This window comes from Mobula birostris, chromosome 2 (genome assembly GCF_030028105.1).
Source record: "Mobula birostris isolate sMobBir1 chromosome 2, sMobBir1.hap1, whole genome shotgun sequence".
NCBI lineage: Eukaryota > Metazoa > Chordata > Chondrichthyes > Myliobatiformes > Myliobatidae > Mobula > Mobula birostris.
Window position 1 is genome coordinate 126,010,832 of NC_092371.1, and position 25,470 is coordinate 126,036,301.

Here is a 25,470-nt window from a genome sequence, read left to right on the forward strand (position 1 = left end):
GACGTTCCCCTTCATTCTTCTAAATTCCAGTGAGTAAAGGCCTAGAACCATCAATCACTCCTCACATGTAAAGCCTTTCATTCCTGGAATCATTATTGTGTACCTCCTATGAACCCTCTCCAATGTTAGCTTCAAACAACAGGAATTCTGCAGATGCTGGAAATTCAAGCAACACACATAAAAGTTGCTGGTGAACGCAGCAGGCCAGGCAGCATCTCTAGGAAGAGGTGCAGTCGACGTTTCAGGCCGAGACCCTTCGTCAGGACTAACTGAAGGAAGAGTGAGTAAGGGATTTGAAAGTTGGAGGGGGAGGGGGAGATCCAAAATGATAGGAGAAGACAGGAGGGGGAGGGATGGAGCCAAGAGCTGGACAGGTGATAGGCAAAAGGGATACAAGAGGATCATGGGACAGGAGGTCCGGGAAGAAAGATAAGGAGGTGGGGGGGGGACCCAGAGGATGGGCAAGGGGTTTATTCAGAGGGACAGAGGGAGAAAAAGGAGAGTGAGAGAAAGAATGTGTGTATAAAAATAAGTAACAGATGGGGTACGAGGGGGAGGTGGGGCATTAGCGGAAGTTAGAGAAGTCGATGTTCATGCCATCAGGTTGGAGGCTACCCAGATGGAATATAAGGTGTTGTTCCTCCAACCTGATTGTGGCTTCATCTTAACAGTAGAGGAGGCTGTGGATAGACATGTCAGAATGGGAATGGGATGTGGAATTAAAATGTGTGGCCACTGGGAGATCCTGCTTTCTCTGGCGGACAGAGCGTAGATGTTCAGCAAAGCGGTCTCCCAGTCTGTGTCGGATCTCGCCAATATATAAAAGGCCACATCGGGAGCACCGGACGCAGTATATCACCCCAGCCGACTCACTGGTGAAGTGTTGCCTCACCTGGAAGTACTCTTTGGGGCCCTGAATGGTGGTAAGGGAGGAAGTGTAAGGGCATGTGTAGCACTTGTTCCGCTTACACGGATAAGTGCCAGGAGGGAGATCAGTGGGGAGGGATGGGGGGTACGAATGGACAAGGGAGTTGCGTAGGGAGCGATCCCTGCGGAATGCAGAGGGGGGGGGGAAGATGTGCTTAGTGGTGGGATCCCGTTGGAGGTGGCGGAAGTTACAGAGAATAATATGTTGGACCCGGAGGCTGGTGGGGTGGTAGGTGAGGACTAGGGGAACCCCATTCCTAGTGGGGTGGCGGGAGGATGGAGTGAGAGCAGATGTACGTGAAATGGGGGGGATGCATTTAAGAGCAGAGTTGATAGTGGAGGAAGGGAAGCCCCTTTCTTTAAAAAAGGAAGACATCTCCCTCGTCCTAGAATGAAAAGCCTCATCCTGAGAGCAGATGTACGTCATTTCCTTGTTCTCCATTACTCCCTCTCCAGCACCATTTTCCAGTGGTCCAGTATCTACTCTTGCCTCTCTTTTACTCTTAATATATTTTGTAAAACGTTTGATATTGTTAGCTATAGCTAGCTTACCTTCATATTTCATCTTCTCCCCCTTTAATGGCTTTTTAGTTGCCTTCTGTTGGTTTTTTAAAAGTTTACCTACCCTCTAATATTCCATTAATGTTTTCGCTTTTGCTTTTGCTTATCCTTCCTGAGAGTCTCATTACAAACTGCCTCTGCTTGTAAACCAATAGCCCTATCTCTCCGGGTCCCATTCCCCTGTCAAATTAATTCACGCATACCTTAACTCTGTTTATCATGGGTCTAAAGGCATAACTCAAAATTGTCAATAACAGTTCTGATTTATGGCTTTAGATCCATGAGGAACATGTTACCTTCTAAAAATTAGCTGCCCTTAATAAATAGACAAAAATAGAAGTTCCAATTACAGAAAATTTGGAAAATGCTGGAAATGGATGATATTCCAGTTTATCAACAAAATGCGAAGGGATGTTTATGATCCTTTATCAAGACAATCCTGCACATGTTTGCTAACTAGGCTATCTTTTTTACTCTGGAGACACAAGTGACTTAAGGCACTGGAATCTGGAGCAAGACATAATCTGCTGCAGGAATTCAGCAGGTTGAGCAGCATCTGTAGAGGAAGGGATTGTCGATATTTTGCATTAGAACCATGTATCAGGACCAAGAGTGAAGACAGACAGTATAGCAGGGAGGGGGGAGCAGTGAGATAGGTACCCGTGGGTGATCGGTGGACAAGAGGAGTGAAGGAGGATGAACAGATGGAGTTAGGTGGGAAGAAGGTGGTTGGAGGTGAGAGACAGAGGCAAGTGGATAACATATGGAGGCAGCCAAAAAACGGGGCAAATGGAGCAAGGTTGGAGAGGAGAGAGTGAAGGTGTCAGTATTCTAAAACAGAACACAGAGCACAGGAATAAGTCCTTCAGCCCATGATGTATGTGCCAAGCATGATGCCAAATTATATTAAACTCTCTGTCTGTATGTGATCCATATGCATCCATTCCCTGCATATTTAAGTGCCCATCTAAAAGTTTCTTGACCACCACTTTCATATCTGTTTCCACTACCACTTCTCAGTGTAAAATATATCCCCTCTAAATGTATCCGCTCTCATCTTAAAGCTAGGCTGTCTAGTATTCATCATTTTCACCCTGGAAAATAGATTCTGGCTGTGTACTCTGTCTATGCCTTTCATAATTTTATAAAACTCTCTCCCCTCAAGCTGTGACACTCCAAAGAAAACAACCTCTCCTTATAACTAATGTCCTCTTGTCCAGACAGCATCTTGGTAAACTTCACATGCACCATCTCTGAAACTTTCAGATCCTTCCTGTAATGTGGTGAAAAGAACAATACACAATACTCCAAGTGCAGCCTTACCAAAGTTTATTTCAACTGCAACATGATTTCTTGACTTTCATATTCTGCCTCTAGCACTGAAGTCAAGCATGCCACCTGCCTTCTTTACCACTCCAACTACTTGCATGGCCACTTTCAAGGAGATGTGGATTTGGACCTGTTTGCTCATTCCTGGTCTTACAGGATATTCGGATTTATATTGTTCTTCTGTAATCAACTCAGACAACTTAACAACGCAGAGGGAGTGAGCGAGTAGGCACGAAGATTTCTTGAGGTGACTGGAGTAAATGGAGATGTGAGCTGCAGGAAACAGAGGCTAGGGCAGAGGCAAGTAGGGCTTGCTTCATTGAGACCAGAGAGAACAGCAACACTGACCCTGCCAAAGTAAACACTGAGAGATAGAAACTTTCTTAAGAAACAAGATACATTGAAAAAAAATGGAAAGATGGTATAAGCAAATATTTCAAAGTGATTCAGGCAGAAGCATGTAATTCCTAACCATCATGTAATTCCTAACCATCATTCCTAAACCACAACACGTGCAATATAACGTTACAAAATCACTTTGAAAGAGCTCTCTGTATTTTTGTGTCTGAAATTCCAGTTGTGTTAACATCTGAAGGAAGTTATAGATGCATGGAAACAATTAATAAAATATGTATGCTTTAGCAGTGAGCACACTAATTGCCTGGAATTGCTCAAAATAAAAATACCGTGTGGGTTTATGTTGTCTAATCATATTACAGTTGCTGTCTCCATCTCTGAATTAATGGCATGCAAAATGCATCCATTTAAACTCCTGAATAACTATGACACCATTTTTTTTCTTGTTATCTAAACAAAAATGATCTGGTATTGCTCTAACTCAATCACAGATATATCAGGCTATTGCCACAGTTCAAAATATTAGTTACAAAATCATTGGAGGTCTATTTAGCTGCTGCTGTTTTCAATCTTTCATTTCATTAACTATTTCAAAGGGAGGAGAAACTTCGAATATAAATTCTGTTGACTGTTTCCTCCACCTCCTCCTTGATATGGACATTTTACTTGCGATTTGATTGAATTTCTTAATTCTGTTTATTTTGCATGCAGCATTCTCTCATTACTGCTATAGGAACATTACTAAGAGGAGCATAGAGTCATAGAGCTATACAAAATGGAAAAGAGGCCATGCCAACCAAGGTGAAAGAGCCCAAGCGGCTCTTAACCTTGGCAATTTTTAATTAAGATTATGGCCAATCCTGTACATCATCCACTTTATTTTTATAGTACAGTCTTGCCAACCATGGTAAGAATGGATACCAGCTCGGTGGGTCGGAATTCGAAGTTCAGTAGGCACCTTCCATAAGGAATCACTGTACGTCCTTCCTGTAGAATGTGTGGATTTTCTTCAAGTCCTCCAGTGTCCTCCCACAGTCCAAAGACGTACTGGATAGGTTAATTGCTCATTGTAAGTTGTCCTGTGATGATGTTAGAGTGAAGTCAAGGTATTCGGGTATTACTGAACAGTGCGGCTTGAAGGGCATGACATACTGTATCTCTAAATAAATAAAAAATAAGTCGGAGGTGGGCTGGGCAGGCTGAGCTAACAGTTAATTGCACATCTCCATTTGCCCATGACAGATGGTGGTGAGCCACTGCAGTCCCTGAGGTGTGGGTGTAACAGCAATACTGTTAGGGAGAAAATCCCATGAATTTTACCCAATGACAGTGAAGGAACAGTAATATATATCCAAGTCAGGATGGTGAATGGCTTGGAGAGCAACTTCCAGGTCGTGGTGTCCCTGTGTTTTTGCTGCCTTTGTCCTTCTAACTGGCAGTGGTCACTTGCTGTAGTGCATCATGTAGGTGGTGCAAACTGCTGCTGCTATGCATTGGTGATAGAGTGAGTAGGTGTCTGTGGAAAGGGTGTCCATCAAGTAGGTTGCTTTGTGCTCTAGTGCTGAGTTTCCCGAGTGCTGTTGAAGATTCAGTCATCCATGGTTCAAAGTTTAAAGTAAATGTATGATCAAAATACATATATGTCACCATATACAACGCTGAGATTCAATTTCTTGCAGGCATTCACATTATATACAGAAAACACAATTGAATCAATGAAAATCCGTTCATGATGAAATGGACAAACAATCATTGTATAAAAGACAACAAACCATACAAATACAAAAACAAATAAATAAGCAATAAGTATCAGGAACATGAGATTAAAAGTCCTTGAAAGTGAGAACAGTTCAGTGTTGTGTTGAGTGAAGTTATCCCCTCTAGTTCAAGAGCCTGATGGTTGAGGGGTAATAACTGTTCCTGATCCTTAAGGTGTGGGTCCTGAGGCTCCTGTACATCCATCCTGATGGCAGCAGCAAGAAGAGAGCATGGTCCGGATGGTAGGAGTCCTTGATGATGGATGCCGCTTTTCTACGCAGCAATCCATGTAGATGTGCTCAATGGTGAGGATGGGTTAACCTGTGATGGACTGGGCTGTACCCACTACTTTTTATGGACTTTTCCATTCAAAGGCATTGGTGGTTCCATAATAGGATGTGGTGCAACCAGTCAATAGACTCTCCACCACAGATCTATAAAGATTTGTCAAACATTTAGGTGACATGCCAAATTTTCACAAATTTCTAAGAAAGAAGAGGCACTGCCGTGCTTTCTTCGTAACGACACTTATGTGCTGGACCCAGGACGGATCCTCTGAAATGATAACACCGAGGAATTTAAAGTTACTAACCATCTCCACTCTAATTCCCCGATGATGACTGGCTCATGGACCTTCAATTTCCTCCTCCTGTAGTCAATAATCAGCTCCTTGGTTTTGCTGGCAATGAGTGAAAGGTTGTTGTTGTGGCACTTGTTGTGGCATTTTCATTTTCATTCTCCCTCCTATACACTGATCCGTCACCACCTTTGATTTGGACAACAGCATTGGAGTCATCAGCAAACTTATCTGGATTTTGAACTCTACTTAGCCTCATAGTCATAAGTATAAAGCAAGTAGAGCAGTACAGCTTTATGGTGCACCTGTAATGATGGTAATTATGGAGGAGATGTTGTTGCCAATTCAAAATAACAGGGGCCTGCAAGTAAGGAAATCAAGAATCCAGTTGCATGAGGCAGTATTGAGGCCTACGTCTCAGAACTTATTAATTAGTTTTGATGGGATGATGGTATTGAAGGTCAACCTAGAGTCATAAGACCATTAGAACATAAGATATAAGAGCAGAAGAGGGCCATTCAGCCCATAGAACCATAGAACATTACAGCAAAGAAACAGTCCTTTTGGCCCTTCTTGGCTATGCTGAACCATTTTTCTGCCTAGTCCCACTGACCTGCACCTGGACCATATCCTCCATACACCTCTCACCTATGTACCTGTCCAAGTTTTTCTTAAATGTTAAAAGTGAGCCCGCATTTACCATTTCATCTGGCAGCTCATTCCACACTCCCACCACTCCCTGTGTGAAGAAGACCCCCCCCCCCCATGTTCCCTTTAAACTTTTCCCCCTTCACCCTTAACCCATGTCCTCTGGTTTTTTTCTCCCCTAGCCTCAGTGGGAAAAGCCTGCTTGCATTTACTCTATCTATACCCAACATAATTTTATATACCTCTATCAAATCTCCCCTCATTCTTCTACGCTTCAGGGAATTAAGTCCTAACCTATTCAACCTTTCTCTGTAACTCAGTTTTTCTCAAGTCCCGGCAACATCCTTGTAAACCTTCTCTGCACTCTTTCAACCTTATTAATATCCTTCCTGTAATTTGGTGACCAAAACTGCACACAATACTCCAATGCCTTATACAACCTCACCATAACATTCCAACTCTTATACTCAGTACTTTGATTTATAAAAGCCAATGTACCAAAAGCTCTCTTTACGACCCTGTCTACCTGTGACGCCACTTTCAGGGAATTCTGTATCTGTATTCCCAGATCCCTCTGTTCTACTGCACTCCTCAGTGCCCTACCATTTACCTTGTATGTTCTACCTTGGTTTGTCCTTCCAAAGTGCAATACCTCACACTTGTCTGTATTAAACTCCATCTGCCATTTTTCAGCCCATTTTTCCAGCTGGTCCAAGTCCCTCTGCAGGCTCTGAAAACCTTCCTCACTGTCTACTACACCTCCAATCTTTGTATCATCAGCAAATTTGCTGATCCAATGAAGTCTGCTCCACCATTCCATCATGGCTGATCCCAGATCCCACTCAACCCTGTACACCTGCCTTCTCGCCATATCCTTTGATGCCCTGACCGATCAGGATATCAACTTCTGCCTTGGGGAAATCAACCTTGTCAACCTCCCCTGGACTGTGTCCAATGACAACACATCCTTTCTGAGATATGGGGCCCAAAACTGTTGATAATACTCTAAGTGTGGTCTGACTGGTGTCTTATAAAGCCTCAGCATTATCTCCTTGCTTTGATATTCTATTCCCCTTGAAATAAATGCCAACATTGTATTTAGTCATAGTCATAGTCATACTTTATTAATCCTGGGGGAAATTGGTTTTCGTTACAATTGCTCCATAAATAATAAATAGTAATAGAACCATAAATAGTTAAATAGTTATATGTAAATTATGCCAGTAAATTATGAAATAAGTCCAGGACCAGCCTATTGGCTCAGGGTGTCTGACCTTCCAAGGGAGGAGTTGTAAAGTTTGATGGCCACAGGCAGAAATGACTTCCTATGGTGCTCAGTGCTGCATCTCGGTGGAATGAGTCTCTGGCTAAATGTACTCCTGTGCCCACCCAGTACATTATGTAGTGGATGGGAGACATTGACCAAGATGGCATGCAACTTAGACAGCATCCTCTTTTCAGACACCACCGTGAGAGAGTCCAGTTCCATCCCCACAACATCACTGGCCTTACGAATGAGTTTGTTGATTCTGTTGGTGTCTGTCACCCTCAGCCTGCTGCCCCAGCACACAACAGCAAGCATGATAGCACTGGCCACCACAGACTCGTAGAACATCCTCAGCATCGTCTGGCAGATGTTAAAGGACCTCAGTCTCCTCAGGAAATAGAGACGGCTCTGACCCTTCTTGTAGACAGCCTCAGTGTTTTTTGACCAGTCCAGTTTATTGTCAATTCATATCCCCAGGTATTTGTAATCCTCCACCATGTCCACACTGACCCCCTGGATGGAAACAGGGGTCACCGGTACCTTAGCTCTCCTCAGGTCTACCACCAGCTCCTTAGTCTTTTTCACATTAAGCTGCAGATAATTCTGCTCACACCATGTGACAAAGTGTCCGACCGTAGCCCTGTACTCAGCCTCTCTCCCTTGCCGATGCATCCAACTATGGCAAAGTCATCCAAAAACCGCCTTCTTTACCACAGACTCAACCTGTAAATTAACCTTCTGGGAGTCTTGCACGAGGATTCCTAAGTCCCTAAGCACATCTGATGTTTGAAACTTCTCCCCATCTACATGATAGTCTGCACTATTGTACCTTTTACCAAAATGCATTATCATACATTTCCTAATACTATATCCCAATTGCTACGTTTTTGCCCATTCTTCCAATTTGTCTAAGTCCTGCTGCAATCGCATTGCTTCCTCAGCACTACCTACCCCTCCACCTATCTCATATCATCCACAAACTTTGCCACAAAGCCATCAAATCCATTATCCAAATCATTGACAAACAATGTGAAAAGTAGTGGTCCCAATACTGACCTTTGAGGAACACCACCAATCACTGGCAGCCAACCAGAAAAGGCCCCGTTTACTCCCACTCACTCTTTCCTGCCTGTCAGCCAATCCTCTATCCATGCCAGTATCTTTCCTGTAACACCATAAGATTTTATCTTGTTAAGCTGCCTCGTGAGCTCCTTATCAAATGCCTTCTGAAAATCCAACTAAATGACATCCACTGCCTCTCATTTGTCCACCCTGCTTGTTACTTCCTCAAAGAACTCTAACAAGATTTCTCTTCACAGGAGCCATGCTGACTGACTTATTTTATCATTAGTCTCCAAGTACCCTGAAACCACATCCTTTATTATTATGCTGATCTGTCACCATCTTTGATTCGGACAACAGCATAAGTGTCATCAGCAAACTTACCTGGATTTGGAACTCTACTTAGCCTCACAGACTCCAACACTTTCCCAACCACTGAGGTTAGGCTAAATGGCCTATAATTTCTCTTCTTCTGCCGTCCTCCCTTCTTAAAGAGTAGAGTGACATTTGCAATCTTCCAGTCCTCCAGGACCACACCAGAATCAAGTGATTCTTGAAAGATCATGACCAATGCATCCGTCATCTCTTCAGCAACCTCTCTCAGAACTCTGAGATGTAGTCCATCTGGTCCAGGTAACTTATCCACCTTAAAACCTTTGAGTTTGCCTAAAACTTTTTTTCCTTTGTAATAGCAAAGGCACTCATTCCTGCTCCCCGATACTCATGGACCTCTGGCAAACTGCTAGTGTCTTCCACAGTGATGCAAAGTGCCCATTAAGTTCATCTGCCATTTCTTTGTTCCCCATTACTACCACACTGGCATCATTTTCCAGTGATCCAATATCAACTCTCACCTTCCTTTTACTATTTATATAACTGAAAAATCTTTTGGTATACTGCTTTATGTTATTGGCTAGTTTGCCCTCATATTTCATCTTTTCCCTTCTTATAGCTCTTTTAGTTGCCTTTTGTTGGATTTTAAAAGCTTCCTGGCCATCAAACCTCTCACTCACTTTTGCTACCTTACATGCCCTTTCCTTAGCTTTTATGCAGTCCTTAACTTCCCTAGTCAGCCACGATTGCCTACCCCTGCCATTTGAGAACTTCTTCCATGGGACATATCTATCCTGCTCCTTGTGAACTATTCCAGAAACTTCAGCTATCTCTACTCTGCCTTCATCCGCCAATACCCTCTTCTATCCACCTGACCAAGCTCCTCTCTCATGCCTCTGTAATTCCCTTTATTCCATTGTGATATTGATATATGTAACTTATGCTTCTCCCTCTCAAATTGCAGTATGAATTCAGTTATATTATGATCACTGTCTCCTAAGGATTCTTTTACATTAAGCTTCCTAATAAGATCTGTGTTATTACACAACATCCAATCTAAGATAGCCTTTTCCCGAGCAGGCTCAAGAACAAGCTGCTCTAAAAAGCCATCTCGTAGGCATTCAACAAATTCCCTTTCTTGCAATCTGGCACCAACCTGATTTTCCCAATCCCCTTGCATATTGAAGTCCCCCATTACAATTGTGTCATTGCCCTTATTACATGCCTTTTCCAGCTCCCTTTGCAATCTCAGCCCCACATCCTGGCTACTATTTGGAGGCCTATATATGATTCCCATAATGGTATTTTTACCCTTGCAATTTCTTAACTCCACCCACAAAGATTCAACATTCTCTGATCCTATGTCACCTTTTTCTAAAGATGTAATTCCATCTCTTACCAACAGAGCCACACCACCACCTGTGCTTTCCTGCCTGTCCTTTCGATACAAAGTATGTCCTTTGATGTTAAGCTCCCAGCTATGGCCTTCTTTCAGCCATGACTCACAACATCATACCGACCAATCTCTAACTGCACCACGAGTTTGTCCGCCTTATTCTAAATGCTATGCATATTTAAATACAACAACTTCAGTCCTGCATTCTTTACCCTTTTGAATTTTGCTTCTGTGGTACAATTTAACTCTTTGCTGTGTCTGCATTTGTAGCCAATCACTGGCTTGTCCTTCCTTATGTTCATGTTACACCCATCATCTACTTGTAAACTTGCTGGTTCATCCTCAGCTCTATTGTACTGGTTCCCATCCTCCTGCTATATTAGTTTAAATCACTTCCAGCAGTTCTCATAAACCTGCCCACAAGAATATTGGTCCCCCTCGGATTCAAATGCAACCCATCCCTTTTGTACAGGTCATACCTGCCCCAGAAGAGGTCACAATTATCCAGAAACCTAAATCCCTGCCCCTTGCTCTAATTCTTCAGCCACACATTTATCAGCCACCTCATTAGATTCCTATCCTCACTGTCGCATGGTACAACATCAGTCCTGAGATTATGTAGGCTCCTCTGGCTCCTGTGACCTCTCCTTTGTTGTCCCTATCTCTGGAGTCTTGCTCTTTGGCCTCTGCCTGTATGCATGCAGATGGTCAGATTTCCCGAAATATGGGCGATGGCTAGAACTATAGCCATTCCTAATTGTGACCTAACAGTGGTTGAGTGTGTTGGGACCTCCTGCCTGCAGGTAATATGTTGATGATAATTGGGCATGGATTTCATCAAGCAAGCCTAACTGAAGTCTCTAACACTGATTTGAATGGCATTGAGGTTGGCTGTTTCTTGTTTGCTGATCATGGCACTCAGTACCTCAAGTGCTTTTTGCTTAACATCGGCCTTTGTCAGTTATGTAAGCTGCAGGCAGGACCATGGAGGAGAACTCTCTTGGTACATAGAATTGTTGGCACTTAATTATTAGATATTCCAGGTCGGGGAAACAAGAGTTCGAGAACACTACCTCCGAGCACCATGAAGTGTTCAACATAAAACACAGACTCCCTCCTTTTGCCCTCTTCGAATCATCACTCCAGTCCATTCAGTGGAAAGAGAAGCCCACGGGTCTTTCTGACATTTCTCGCTTGGCTATAGTAAGCTATTTCTCCATGAAGCAGAGAACGTAGTAGTGTCTCGTTTCCCTCTGGTACAGCAATCTTACCATTAGGTCATCTATCTTGATCTCCAGTGGCTTTAACTAACAAGATGCAGGATAGAGCAAGTTTTACACCTCGACGTTTTAGTCTGGGTTGGATTCCTCCCCTTCTCCTTCACCCTGCCATTTTGACATACCTTCACCTGCTTAAAGATGCTGTACCTGCAGTGAGAGTAGTTCAGGAGGAGTGTATTTAGAGGTTTTGTAAGCTGCCTGCAAAGCGTTGCCATGTTTCATGCTTCCCAATGGCTTCATTTTACCAAGGCCCCATGATGCCATATTTGCTCATAACCTACTTGAATGTCAAGGGCAGTTGCTCTCACTTCACCTGCGGATTCAACTCTTTTGTCTATATTTGGACCCAAGACTAATGAGGTCAGGAGCTGAGTGACATGGGCAGAACTCAGAATGAGTTTCTTTGACCTGGTTATAGCTAACCGAGTGCTACTTGGCAGTTCCATCTACTGTATTATCCTTTCCTTCAACCAACTTTCAGAGTTATATTCTGCATACATACTCTAATAATAAAATGAACCTTTGAACCTTTGCCCCTTTGACTTTGCTGATGATTGAGAGTAGACTCATAGAATGTTATTGACTGGGTTGAATCTGTCTAGGATCTTGTGGACAGGATAATACCTGAGTAATATTCCCAGTCAGGACAATAATGCTGGGCAGATGCCAGTGTTGCAACTGTAGTGGAAAAGCTTGGCCAAAAGTGCTGCATGTTCTGGAGCATCAATGATCAGTACTATTACTGGAGTCCATACCCTTTTCAATATCCAATAGCTTCAGTCATTTCTTGGTCACATAATCAAATTGGCTGAAGACTGGCATCAATAATTCTGGGAACCAATGGAGGGGGTTAAGTAGCACATCTACTTGGTACTTCAGGCTCATGATCTTGCATAAATGCTTCAGCTTTCTCCCTTACACTTCCATGCCTGATTCTCATACCCTTCATCATAAGCAATAAAGGACACTTGCATGTATATTTGCAATCTAAACTTCCTATGCTGCTTGGAAACCAATACAATACCTTGCATTGGGCAGCATCTGGAAGTAATTGTGCTTCACAACTCCAGCAACTGGGGTTTAGTCTTGATTTTGGGTGAAGTTTGCATTTTCTCCGTATGACCACATGGGCTTTTCACAATGCTCTGGTTTTGTTCTACTTCTCAAAGACATAATGGTTTGGAGCTTAATTGGTTACTGTGATTAGTCCCTAGTATAAAAGGATGATAAGAATATCTAGCTGGAGTTAATGGACATGTGAGAGATAATGGGTTACAGGGACACATATGAAAATAAGATTGATAGGATTGCTCAGTGACCAAGCATGGACCCAATGGGCTGGATGGTCTCCTTCTATGTTGTAATGATATATGATCAATATAAAATATGAGGAAATGTATCCTATCTAATCTGCCCCAATGAAGGCTCACTGCCCAAAATGCTGACTGTACTCTTTTCCATAGATGCTCTCTGGACTGCTGTCCCTCCAACATTTTGTGTGTGTTGCTTCTCTTGTTTGTTTCTTATTGAAAATTTGTTACCTTAGCTAAGCAAAACAAACTTCACAAATGACGATAGATAATGACCATGCAAGAGAGGCTACAGATGGTGAGAATCTGGAGCAACAAACAAAATGCTGGAGGAACTAGTAGGGTCAGGTCAATAGATAGTTGATGTTTTGGGTTGAGAACGATAAATGATCTGAAGCTTTGTCTGCTTTTGTTGCTAGATAAGAGATATTTTCACTGAGGATTCAATGCAAAACCTTGTTGTATATACTGTAGTAACATAGTCATAGAGTTGACAGCATTGAAACAGACAGTTTGACCCACCATATCCATGCCAAGTGGTAGACACACATTTATATTAATCCCATCTTCCAGCACTTGACACAAAGCCTTCAATGCCTAACTGATCAAAGTGCTTGATTAGACACTTAATTGCTGTCAGAGACTCTGTTTTCATCACATTTAGGCAGAATGCACCACTCTTTGAGTGAAGATTTCCCTCAGCTCCCCTCTAATTCTAAATCTATGGCCTCAGATGTTAGCTATTTCTGATATGGGGAAATGTTTCCTGCAGGCTACCACTTGCAATTTTATATACATCAATTATATCTCTTCTGAACCTTCTTCACTCCAGGGAAAATGGAGTAGCCTCTCCTGTCTTTTAATACTGTCCTGGATTGTTTATAAAATCATGGGAAGCAATAGGTAAGATGAATGGTCACAGTTTTTCCCATGGTCTAAAAGGGCATAGGCTTAGTTGAGAAGGGAAACATTTAAAAGGAACCCATAGGGCAGCTTGTTCATATAGAGGGTGGTCAGTATATGGAATGAGCTGTCAGAATGGTGGAAGTGGGTATGGCCACAATATTTAGACCTATACATGGATAGAAAAAGTTTAGAGCAGGCGTTCCAAAAATGGGGTCCATGGACCACTTGCTTAATGGTATTGGTCTATGGCATAAAAAAAAAGTTGGGAACCCCTGGTTTAGAGGGATTTTGGCTAAATATGGAGAAGAGGTACTAATGCAAGCAGACAACTTTGTCAGCATGGGTGAGATGGGTTGAAGGGCAATTTCCATGTTGTAATACTCTATGACTCCCAATTCAGGATTGTACTCCCTCAACACTGCACTAGTGCATCGTGATGCACCAGGCAACCAAGCCCCTCAAGTAGGTCTTACGCCCTTAGCCATCCTACTCAGAGGATAGCTACCTTTGACCTGATGTCATTGGAACTATTTTCTCCAATTGCCAAGATTGTAAAAATGCAAACAAAAGTGAGCTTTTTTTTAAGGAAAAGGATTCATTTATGACCTTGGCAGAAACAGCCTTGCAAAATGCTTCTACCGTGACATATGTTGACTGGAGGATTTCCCCATCAAGGGCAATAGAAAATAACCTCCTGTTAGAGCTTCCACCACAGTTGTTTTATTGTACCCTCAGATGGGGATTCCTGCCTGCTTTGCTGAGATCTAGAATGCCGGCAACAAAGTAATTTTCAAAAGGTGGATGTTGCTTGCTACTACAATTCAATATTCCTTTTTTCAACTTTTTACTAGGTGTGACTAGTGAGCCTGTAGATGTCAATAAGCCAGATCACTTTGAAGAAGAACTTCGACAGAAACTTGAAGAAGAGAAAAAGTGGTTGGTGGCCATGTTTAATATAATTTATAAATAGCATATGTATAAACAAAATCACCAAGGAGCATGTGAAAACCGAGACACAAGAAACTGCAGATAATAGAATCTGAGGGATAAACTATCCATTGGAGAAAATAGCATCTTTTGGGAGAGGAGGAATTAACGACATTTTGGGTCAAAATCCTGTATCAGGCCTAAGTGGGGAGAGGAAAACTATCAATAAGAAGGGGAAAGGGCGAGACAAGAGGCAGTGGGTGATTGATGACCCAAGAAGGCGGATGGAGGCAAGGTGGAGAATTGGAAGACAAAGGTGGGTTAGTGATAAGTGGAAGCAGAAGTAGAAGAAAAGAAATGGCAGGTGGAGCCAGAAGGAAAGGGGAAGATGAAGTTGGAAACAGCTGCAGGAGAGTGATAAGCAGGAACACAAAGGCTACCAGTACAGGAATGTGGTTAGCAAGGAGGATCCAGATGTGGAGAGGAGATTTGGTCAGTGAACTGGTGAGAAAATGTTTCTATTGTCACCTTCTGCATCTTAAATTCATTGGCCATTATTGGATAATTGTCATTATCACACTATTACTAATTATTATTATTATTATGCTAATTTGTTCCCTTTCCAGATTCAACTCCTTGATCTCATCCAACGGTGGTTCTTCCATCCTCAATTCCTCCATCCAAACAGCTGAAAAACATATGGTTGAGGGTAAACTCCACTGTGGTTCAAAATCATAAAACACACCTTGTTTTTAGCTATAGTGATTGCTCCATCCTCTCATTTCCCAACCCCCTTGCCCACTACTAATTCAGCCCTGTTGTAAGAGGAAGCAAGTGGGCAGGAGTTCCCAGTTTCCCCAGAGTGCACTAAGTTATTTGGAGAGATTGGAGAACTTAAGGCACCATACGTCTGACAGTGGTTGATTTAGAATTGTCTCAAGGGAAGCAGGTCATCTAGAGGTGATTATTGACATGAAGATTCCTGGAAGATAAAAAAAAGCGTTATCTTTGTAAATAACCCATCACTGGGAGTACGATGCAATGCATAAGTGAATACGTTTCCTCGTTTGTGATTCCAACATTCCTGTTATCACCAAGGGGTAATATATGGTTAGGCCATATCCCCAACCTGCTTCAATCACTGCCCCAGCATCCAGCCATGTGCACCTAGTTAAGAAATGACAGGAGTACATAAATCTTCCAGAACCATGAATATGAAAGACTCAACTGGCCTAAATTCTCATGTCATAGTGAATTAAGCAAGGTTTTCTGAAATGAAACCATGCAGTTAAACATTAAGGATTCTCTTAAGAGTGTCTCTGGTTTTACCCTTCTCAGGTGGTTTATTGTAATTGGTTAATCATAGAAATTTATGCAACAGAAGGAGGCCATTCATCCTATGATAAAGGAGACAAAGCCATCTTCTAACTCATGGCCCACAGTTTGGCAAATTATTTTACATCAAATCTAAATGCATTTCAAATCTGTTAGATGTTTCTGCCTGCAGCATTATTTAAGAGACCCCATTCTGTTCCTAACCATTGCCTTTTGGGTGATGGTAAGAATTGGGGGAGAAGGGAGGTGAGTGAAATGCTGCCAAAGAAACATATAGCCAGCCGGGTCAGTCATACCATTGAGGTTTTGGTGGCAGCCATTTCATTGTGGTAATGGCAAATATTGCCATATCTAACTTATTATTACATTCACCAGTGGATCTGGGGCGGTCGCAACTCTGGTTGGAATCATTTCTGGATGCTTGACTACATGAAATGCTAACCAGATGATTCCCAGAACCCTGACATCTGATCAGCTTGATTAAACACATTTTATCACACTTACTATGGAAAAGTGATGGGCCTCCTCTGGCTGAGTACCTTTCCTTGTAGTTCCATATTGTCAGACATCCTACAACAAGGATATAATGAAGGTAATAAACTTAGGCATGCATTGTAGATTTCTAAATGAATCAAAAATAGAAGGTGGGTATAAATGGTTAATTTTTAAGTTGGGAGGCTGTAATTGTTTGACTGATGTTAAGGCCCCAATTGTTCACAGTTTATATCAATGATTTTGATGAGGGGTCAAGTAGAATATATCCAAGTTTGATACAAAGATAAGCCATAGAATCAACAATTTTATTAAAAAATAAAATGCAGAAATGGTTAGTGGTGATATTAAGAGGCTAAATAAATGGATATGAACAAACTAAGTATAATGTGTAAACGTAATGTCATCTCCTTTGGGGAAATAATGGTAAAGCAAAAGTTTGAAAGCAAAATGATAAAGCTAAAACAAGAGATTGAAAGTGCTGATGTCTAAAGTGGTCTAGGGTGATACTGTATTGCTGACAATTCATGTGCACAGACAGGAATCAATTAGGAAGGCTATCAGTATGTTGGTCTATATTTCTAAAGAATAAAGATCTGTTAGTCAGCTTATAAAAGGCCTAGGTGAGACTGCATCTGGAATAGTGTGCACAGGTCCAGTCTCCCATCTGAAGGTTTGTTGGGCTGATTCTTGGGACGGGGAGTTTGGCTCATGAGAAGAAATTAAGCAGATGTTAGCATGTGGGTATTATTGAGCAAAAAAATTATAAGCCAATATGGGAGTATAGGATTGATGAGATTGCTCTGAAAACCAAGAGAGACATGATGGGCTGAAAGACTTCTTTCTACGAGATAATAGATTGCAGGCATACACAGGTTAGAAGAATGAGAGGATGTCATTGAAGTATGTAAGATTCATACTAGGCTTGACATGGTAGATACAGAGAAGATGTTTCCTCAGTTGGGTTTCCTATAACAGGGAGTCATAGAGTTATACAGCACAAAAATGGGCCCTTGATGCAACTGGGCCACGTTGACCGGGATTCCCATCTAAGCCCTTGTTTGGCCCATATCCTTCTTTTCTATGCATATACCTGTCTAAGTACCTTCAAATGTTGTTAATGTACCTGTCTCGACCAACAGGTTATCCCAAATAGTTATCCCTCAGATTCCTATTAAATCTCCCTCCTTTCACTTTAATATTATGTCAGCCAGTTCTTGATTCCTGAACTGAAGTAAAAAATACACTCATTTGTGTACCTCTATAAGATCACCCCTCGTTCTCCTATGCTCCAATGTAAATAGTTACAGCAACATCCTCATAAATCTTCTCTGCATTCTTTCCAACTTAATGGCATCTTTCCTTTAGCAGGGTGGCCAAAACTGAATTCAACATTTCAAGCCTCAGCTTCAAAATAAGGGATCAGCTTTTCCCAAGTAAGAAGAGAAGAAATCTTGTCACCTGGAAGATAGGAAGTCTTTGGGATTTCCTACCCAAGACATCTGAGGAGATTGAATCACTGAGCCAATTCAAGACATAGATTGTATGATGAGGGATTCAACATTGATGCAGCAAGTTGGATTCTGAGAATTCCCAGTAATTCCCCATCAGAAATGGAGTAGCAAAAAGAAAATGAGACAGGAGGGGAAACTGTAAGAAAAAAAGGATGATCACTTTCCCAAGCCACTCAAAGAAATTTTGATCCCTCTTCCTACAAACTTCACCTCTCCCTTGATGAGTGTGCCTCTCAGTCATGAGTGAGGTTCCATAATTAGCTGTTCCCAAAGGTACACCAGTCTGTCATTCTTGTTGGGTGCAGGAAACCCAACTTGGGTAAATAATTAAAGCCTTGGAGTTAAAATCTCACCAGGCTTCATGCCTGCCACTTTTACTGCCATAGCCTTACCCAGAGTGGTAGCAGATTCAGTGAGGTGGAGACAACTTCCCCTAAACAATACCAACATGGAACACGGTATTTTAAGCTGCATGTGAAAATGAAAGACACATTTCATATAAGGAAATAAAATTTGACTCTGAGCTGGATAGATATTTGTCAGAGGAACTCATCCCATTCAGTATTGCTAAATCTGTTATATAGTAACATCAGTACTAGTTTCTCGTCTCCATTCATTCCAATGAAGTCAACAGAATGAATTTTAGAGAAAAAGTACATGCTATATGTACCATCAACTTAATTTTCTAGACACAGGACCACAATGATATAGGATTATGAAGTAAACTTAATGTAAATTTATTATCAGAGTACGTACACATCACCACATACAACCCTGAGATTCTTTTTCCTGTGGACATACTTAGCAAATCTATGGACAGTAACTGTAAACAGAATCAATGAACAACACACTGTGCAAAAGATTTAAAATATTAAAGAGCTACATAGACAGGAGGTGAAGATTTGGGAGGAAATTCCCCAAGAGACTCTACTCAGTTAGAGTTACAACTGGACATGGGAGGGGTAAGGAAAACTGGATAATACCAAGGGGCTAGGTTTGAAAGGTCATTTCAGAAGATCATAGGACTAGAAGATGTGAATCATAGAAAGGGTGAGAACAAGTTTTTATTTCGCAAATTTAAGAGCTGAGGTAAGAAATTTTCAGTCAGATTCAGTCAATCTGGGTTAGTGGATGTATAAGTGAAGGTGTAAGTTAGGACGGGGATGACATAGTGTTGGAGGAACTCATGTTTTTCACATGATGCGAAGTCGGAGAATGATCGCATTTCATTGGTTGAAACTGAGTATAGTGAGGTCTTATTGGTAGATAAGCTGAAGTTAAGATAGAGTTGAAACTAAATGATGCAAAAAGCATGGGTTTGGAAGCTCAGCTCAGAGGCACAGAGGACAAAGGCATTAGTGAAACATATGAGTTTTTAAGGCAAGCTAGGCAACCTACAAAAAATAGTGGAGCAACCTATCAAGTCAAGCAGAATCTATGGAGAAGAATAAAGCTGGAAGCTTTCTCATACAAACTCAGAATTCAATTTCACATCTTAGTTGGTGGGATTTCAACTCATATTCTATGGATTCAGCACCTTAAGCGATATGTTACTAAGTATAAAACAGCAATGGGTATGAACACTGGCTGTTCCTTAGGTATACGTATTATGTCAGTCATGTATTTTCTTATATTATTGTCACATATACTGAATTACAGTGAAAAGATATTGTTTGCGTACTATCCAGTCAGATCAGTCTATACAGAAGTACAGCAAAGGAGTACAGAGAAGAGAGTGCAGAATAAAATGGTACAATTACCGGGAAAGTGCAGTGCAGGTAGACGAGTAACGTGTAAGGGCTACAAAGAGGTAGACTTGGACATCGAGGATTCATCGTTAACATATGAGAGGTCCATTCAGGATTCTGACAACAGTGAGATAGAAAGTAGTAAGTTGGAAAAACAAAGTAACTTTTCTATAAGTAGTCCCAACAGTTGATTAACAGTTAACACAGAAAAGCACATTGGAAAATCTTCAAACAACCTACTCTTATTTAGCATCTGATGAAACTCTGTCTCATTTTGCCATTCACTAGCTTATTTATTATTTAACTAAATTCTCAAACTACAGCCTGTGTGGTTGCATGAAACCATTTTTTGGAGCTCAGTATAATCTATTCGCCCATCAGATCTTAAAAGCTTCTCTAAAACTTCCTTCCAGAATAAACCTAAACAGCTTCTCAGTTTTCAATCTAAACACAGCACAGGTCCTGCACCATGATTACACACTTATGGCACATTACGAATAGGACTTGTACATCAGGTCAGTGTATATTTGGTCTATAGGCATGGCAGCAAAATGCACTAATTGCTTCACATAGTTCTCGTCCATTAATTTCACACAAGTCATTGTTTCACTTTCATTTATGTCCAGCTACAAAATGACCTTCAACCGACTGAAGGGGCTGAAGGCAGAGACTGAGCACCTGCAGCATCTTCTGCAAAAGGCTAAGATGATGATACAAAAGGATTTCGAGGCTTGGTGGTCTGAAGAAACTACGAGGCTCCAGGTAACACAAACATTCCAACTCATGTTTGCTTGCTTTGTCAAACTCTCTACAATTCTGAATCCCAGTGAATCTTGGAAATTAGATCATATGAAGGATTTAAAGTGGAGATTCGTAAGCAGAGCCAAAGAATTACTTAGGGCAGAAACGGGCCCTTCAGCCCTTCATGCTAATTCCATATTCATGGAATATTGTAAGTACACTTGCGTCTACCATCTCTATAATATTAAATGATTTGAAGAATTGAGGGCTATGTGGGACTGACCCAGAAGAGGAGTTCAAGACAGCAAAGATGAACTAAGATCAAATGAAATAGCAGACCCAGCTCCAGGAGTAAAATGGCCTAATCTACTCCAGTTTACTTCTGTTCTTGTGTTCCTGAAGACTTTTACATAAGTCGAGTTTCAGATGACAGTAAAAGAAAGGTACAGTGCTGTGCAAATGTCTTAGGCATATGTAAAACAATCCTATAAAGCAAAAATGCTTTCAAACTAATGAAATGAATTGGGAGAAAATATTTGGTGTAATTATTTGCCTTTAAAGCTGATTATCTCTGATAACTTTCCACTGTTCTTCTGCAGACTTTGGCTATCTCGCTTGCTTCTGTTTCTGCAGGTCATCCCAGACAGCCTGGATGATGTTGAGATCAGGGTTCTGCGGACGCCATATCATCTGAAACCATATAAAAAAATTTAGTGTGCCTAAGAATTTTGCACAGTACTGTACTTTTTAATGTTTGTTTTGGGATCATTTCTATCCCTAAATGCTATAGAGAAAGTTGCCTCAGGGTTTCACTGCAGCAACCCTGGTGAAGATCGGTCCATCATTTAGACCCAGTGCTGATGAAGGACCAGTGAAATGCTCAGTTTCACCAGGCACTATACTCAGTCAGATGCTGCTTTGAAGATTGTCATTCTCACCTCACTTCGACAATTCAACACTTTGATCAAATTTTTGGCCAGTATTGTAATAAGTTTGAAACTGAGTAGTCCTGGTGAAACCCATCTGGTACGAGCCGAGTAAGTGCTGCTTTAGATTGATAAATTGGGATTAGTGAAATTGAATTTGTCCTGCTTCTTATGAACAGGAATAACCTGGGCAAATCTCCACATTGTGGGTTGATGTAAGCCCATAGCTCCGTGAAAGCGGCAGCGCATGTGGATAGGGTGGCCGAGAAGGCAGATGGCATGCTTGCTTTCAGCAATCAGTGCGGACTATAAAAATCCTTCAGTCGTGTTGCGTCTGTGGAAACCTTAGGCCACATTTGAAGAATTGTAAGCAGTAGACCACTTTATGTGAAAAAAATGAAGGCTTTAGAGAAGGTGCTAAAGAAGTTCATTGTGATGTTGCCTGGATTTGAGTGAATTAGCTTGAAGCAGAGATTAGACAATTTTGAATTGATTTCCCTGGAGTGTCAGAGGCTAAACGAAGAACTGATAAAAGTGTATAAAATTATGAGCCATAATAGAGTTGGTAGGTCGGTGTCTTTTTCCCAGGATGAAAATGGTAAATATTAGAGGATATACTGTATATATCATGAGCTGCCAGAGGAAATGGTTGAGGCAGGTAAAATAACAAGTTTTAAAAGACAATTGACCAGGTACATGGATGGGAAAGGTTTGGAAGGTTATGGGCCAAATACTGGTTATGTGTGTGAATACTCATGCAAGGCCTAGACTTGCCAATTCTACAGTGCTCTGTGTGTTAGAAAATTGTACCAAAGAGCTTTGTTTGAATGGGCATCTTGATCAACATTGACTAGTTGGGCCAAAAGATCTGTTTACTCTCTGTATGACTCTGACTTTATGACTCATTGTTGTCTGCTGCTATTATGTATCTCTGTTGTAACCGGTGCTCCCAGGCATTTCTTGATTTCATGTAGAGTGAATCGGATTGGTTTCTGAGACAATGGGGATCTCAAGAGGCAGAGGTGGACTATCTTTGCACATCTGGCTGAACATGGTTGTAAATGCTTCAAGCTTTTCTTCAGTACTATGCTAACTCTCACCATAACTGATGATGGGGATCTGTCTCATGTTAGCCTTTTAGTTGTCCAACACCATTTACAACAGGCAGGACGGCAGAATCTCAAACTTCTCAGTTTGCTGTGAGATTGCTTTGCTCTTTCCATTGCATGCTGTTTAGTTGTTTGTTAGTCCTGTAGTTAATGCCGTGGATCTCATTATTTTTAGCAATTCTTTCTACACCCTGCACTGAGTCACAGTAGATCTTCTTGTTTCTCAGTAAGGTTAGAATTAAAGGTATGTCATTTCACAAGGTTACACATTGTGGTAGTGTATATTTGTGTTGCTGTTTGTGGACATCAACACCAGCACAGAATACTGTGTGTGGTGACATTTGCATGCTGACCCCAGCACATGCTTAGCCTGTGTTAATTTTTAATGCAAATCATGCATTTCACTGTATGTTTTCACGTACATGTGATAAATAAATGAATCTAAGTCTGAAACTGAATCTGTTCTCTACCTCAAACGAGACTAAATCTGCAGATGTTGGAAATCAAAGCAATACATACAAAATACTGAAGGAACTTAGCAGGCCAGGCACTATCTATGGAAAAGAGCAAACAGTTGACGTTTTGGGCCAAGACCCTTTATCCAGGACTGCTGAAGGGTGGCCTGAAACATCGAATGTTTACTGTTTTCCATAGATACTGCCTGGCCTGCTGAGTTCCTCCAGCATTTTGTGTGTTCTCTACCCGTCTCATTTAGTTTCTTTATAGTAACAGTCAATACAATGGAGAGGTCCTCAGTATGAAGAATGACTGTTAACACTTCTTGTTTGCAATGCAGTGTTCTCCCATAGTGTTCTCTTCATGGTCAAATTCCTGATTTTGGAAACTAGTGAAATGAGGAACACAGGAAAGGTAGAAAGTGGGGAGGGGCAAGAAATGAGAGTTACTTCTCAGAATTGGGGGAAATTAAGGTGGTAGTTATCCTGTCGAGGTAAACCTCAAGGTTATTCTTGAGCACCTTTAAATAAAGCACTTGAGGCTTGGATGTGTTTTCATGTGTTGAAGAGGTTTTATGTTGGCAAACCCTGCCAGTTACTGCAAGGTTTTCTGACACAATTTTCTATCCCTCACAGCTCTGTAGAACAGGCAGCTCTGGTTCTGGCAAGAGCTTTTACACACATGCTACACAGCGGGATATTCCTCTGCCATCTCGCCATTTGTAGGTGGGAAGAGGGGATAAGGTTGATCTGGAGGGAGAGGAGAGTAGGGCAAAAATCATAAAAGATATTGTGGCATAAGACTGTGGTTTGGAAGATACTCAGGGAGAAAGACTACATGAGGCACAGAAGGGAGAAAGATTACATGAGGCACAGAAGTGAGAAAACTATATGGGAAACAAGTACACAGAGGAATGGACATAGGACATAAAACCGTTCAGCCCATGATGTCAATGGTGAGTATGATGTCAAATGGAACTAATCTGTTCTGCCTACACTTGATCCTTATCTCTCCATCCCTACACATTCATGCATCTGTCTAAAAGCCTGTTGAATGGCACTGTTGTATATGTCCACTACCACGTTCTGGGCATCCACCACTCTAAGTAAAAAAATTTGCCCTGCACATCCCCTTTAAATATTCACACTCTCACCTTAAATATATTCCCTTTAGTATTCGATATTTGTACCCTGGTTAAAAGCAGATTATTGAGGTCCACTCAATCTGTGCATCGTATAATTTTATAAACCTAAATCGGGTATCCTTTCAAGTCTCTGATGCTCCAAAGTAAACAACCCAAGTTTGTCTACCTTTTCATATAGCTCAAATACTCTAATCCAGTAAACCTCTTCCGAACCCTATCCAAAGCCACCACATCCTTCCTGAATATCAGAAAGGAGAAGATTGGGAGAGTAACATTGGGAAAAGGATCACAGTGCGGAGATGATCATCAGATGAAAGCAGTGAGAAGATTGTGAGGAAGAATGTTTGAGGTTTCCTAGAACATTGGGTACTTAATGTTTGGTATGGGTGTGCGGATTGGATAATTTCTGTTGCTGTATGACTCTATAAATTGGGATCACTACATAGGTGAAGGGGTATTTTGTCCATTTTAATTTCTCCATGTAGAAAAATCCTGACATATATAGGTAGAATAAGGCATAGTTGTTAAATATCATTTCACCTTGTTCCACCTATTCACTTACCTTATACAATTCATTCCATGATTTCTGAAATGTGTCAAGACTTCACCACCTTCCCTAATTTGGTTTGATCTGTGAGTCTGATGTGCATTGAATTTCTGAATAAAATTAGAGGGTCCAGATTTGAAATATACTGATATAAGGAGATATTCCTCAAAGAAAATGTGATTAATAAAAGGAATGAAGATCCAGAAAGGGAGAATAGCCTTTTTTTCAGCGTTGGGAGCACATTTAAGGTGAGAGGGGTAAGACTTAAAAGGGTTATGAGCAACAGGATTTTCACATCGAGGATAGTGGCTGTATGGAATAAGCTGCCAGAGGAAGTGGTAGAGACAGGTGCAATTACAGCATTGAAAAAAAACAGTTGGACAAGTACATGGATAGAAGAGGTTTAGAGTGATAAGAGTAAAACACGTACAAATGGGATAAACATAAATAATACTTTGGTTGTCAAAGACCTAAGGACCTGTTTCCAGCTGTACAATTTGATGAATCTATGAATCTAAAGAAAAGGATTAAATCCAAGCTTCACTTTAAGGACAAATGGTTGCTATGTGAGGAAACTTATTTTAATGTGAAAGTCATAGTCACAGAGCTGTAGAGCACAGAAAATGTCCATTGTCCCACCTCTTTGATGCCAGCTGTAATGCCTGTCTATGCCAATCCCTTTTGCCTGCATTAGGTACTTATTTCCTACACCTTCTCTAAGTACAGTTCCTATCTAAATGCCTCTTAAATATTGTAACCGTGTTTGCTTCCACCACCTCCTCTGGGATCTTGCTCCATATGACCTTCACCCGCTGAAAAA

At 41.3% G+C, this 25,470-nt stretch overlaps 1 protein-coding gene across 5 annotated transcripts in view; it reads left to right on the forward strand.

Annotated features, from left to right (window-relative positions):
• Positions 1 to 25,470, forward strand: part of kif6 (kinesin family member 6) — a 610,920-nt gene that overhangs the window by 492,448 nt on the left and 93,002 nt on the right. For 3 of the 5 annotated variants that reach the window (XM_072247507.1, XM_072247523.1, XM_072247516.1), the window contains exons 17-18: positions 14,563 to 14,647; positions 20,354 to 20,489. In XM_072247507.1, coding sequence (XP_072103608.1) covers positions 14,563 to 14,647; positions 20,354 to 20,489 — 221 coding nt within the window. Of the gene's footprint in view, positions 1 to 14,562; positions 14,648 to 15,264; positions 15,328 to 20,353; positions 20,490 to 25,470 lie in introns of those variants that run through there. The other 2 variants (XM_072247533.1, XM_072247530.1) reach the window with 2 other exon arrangements.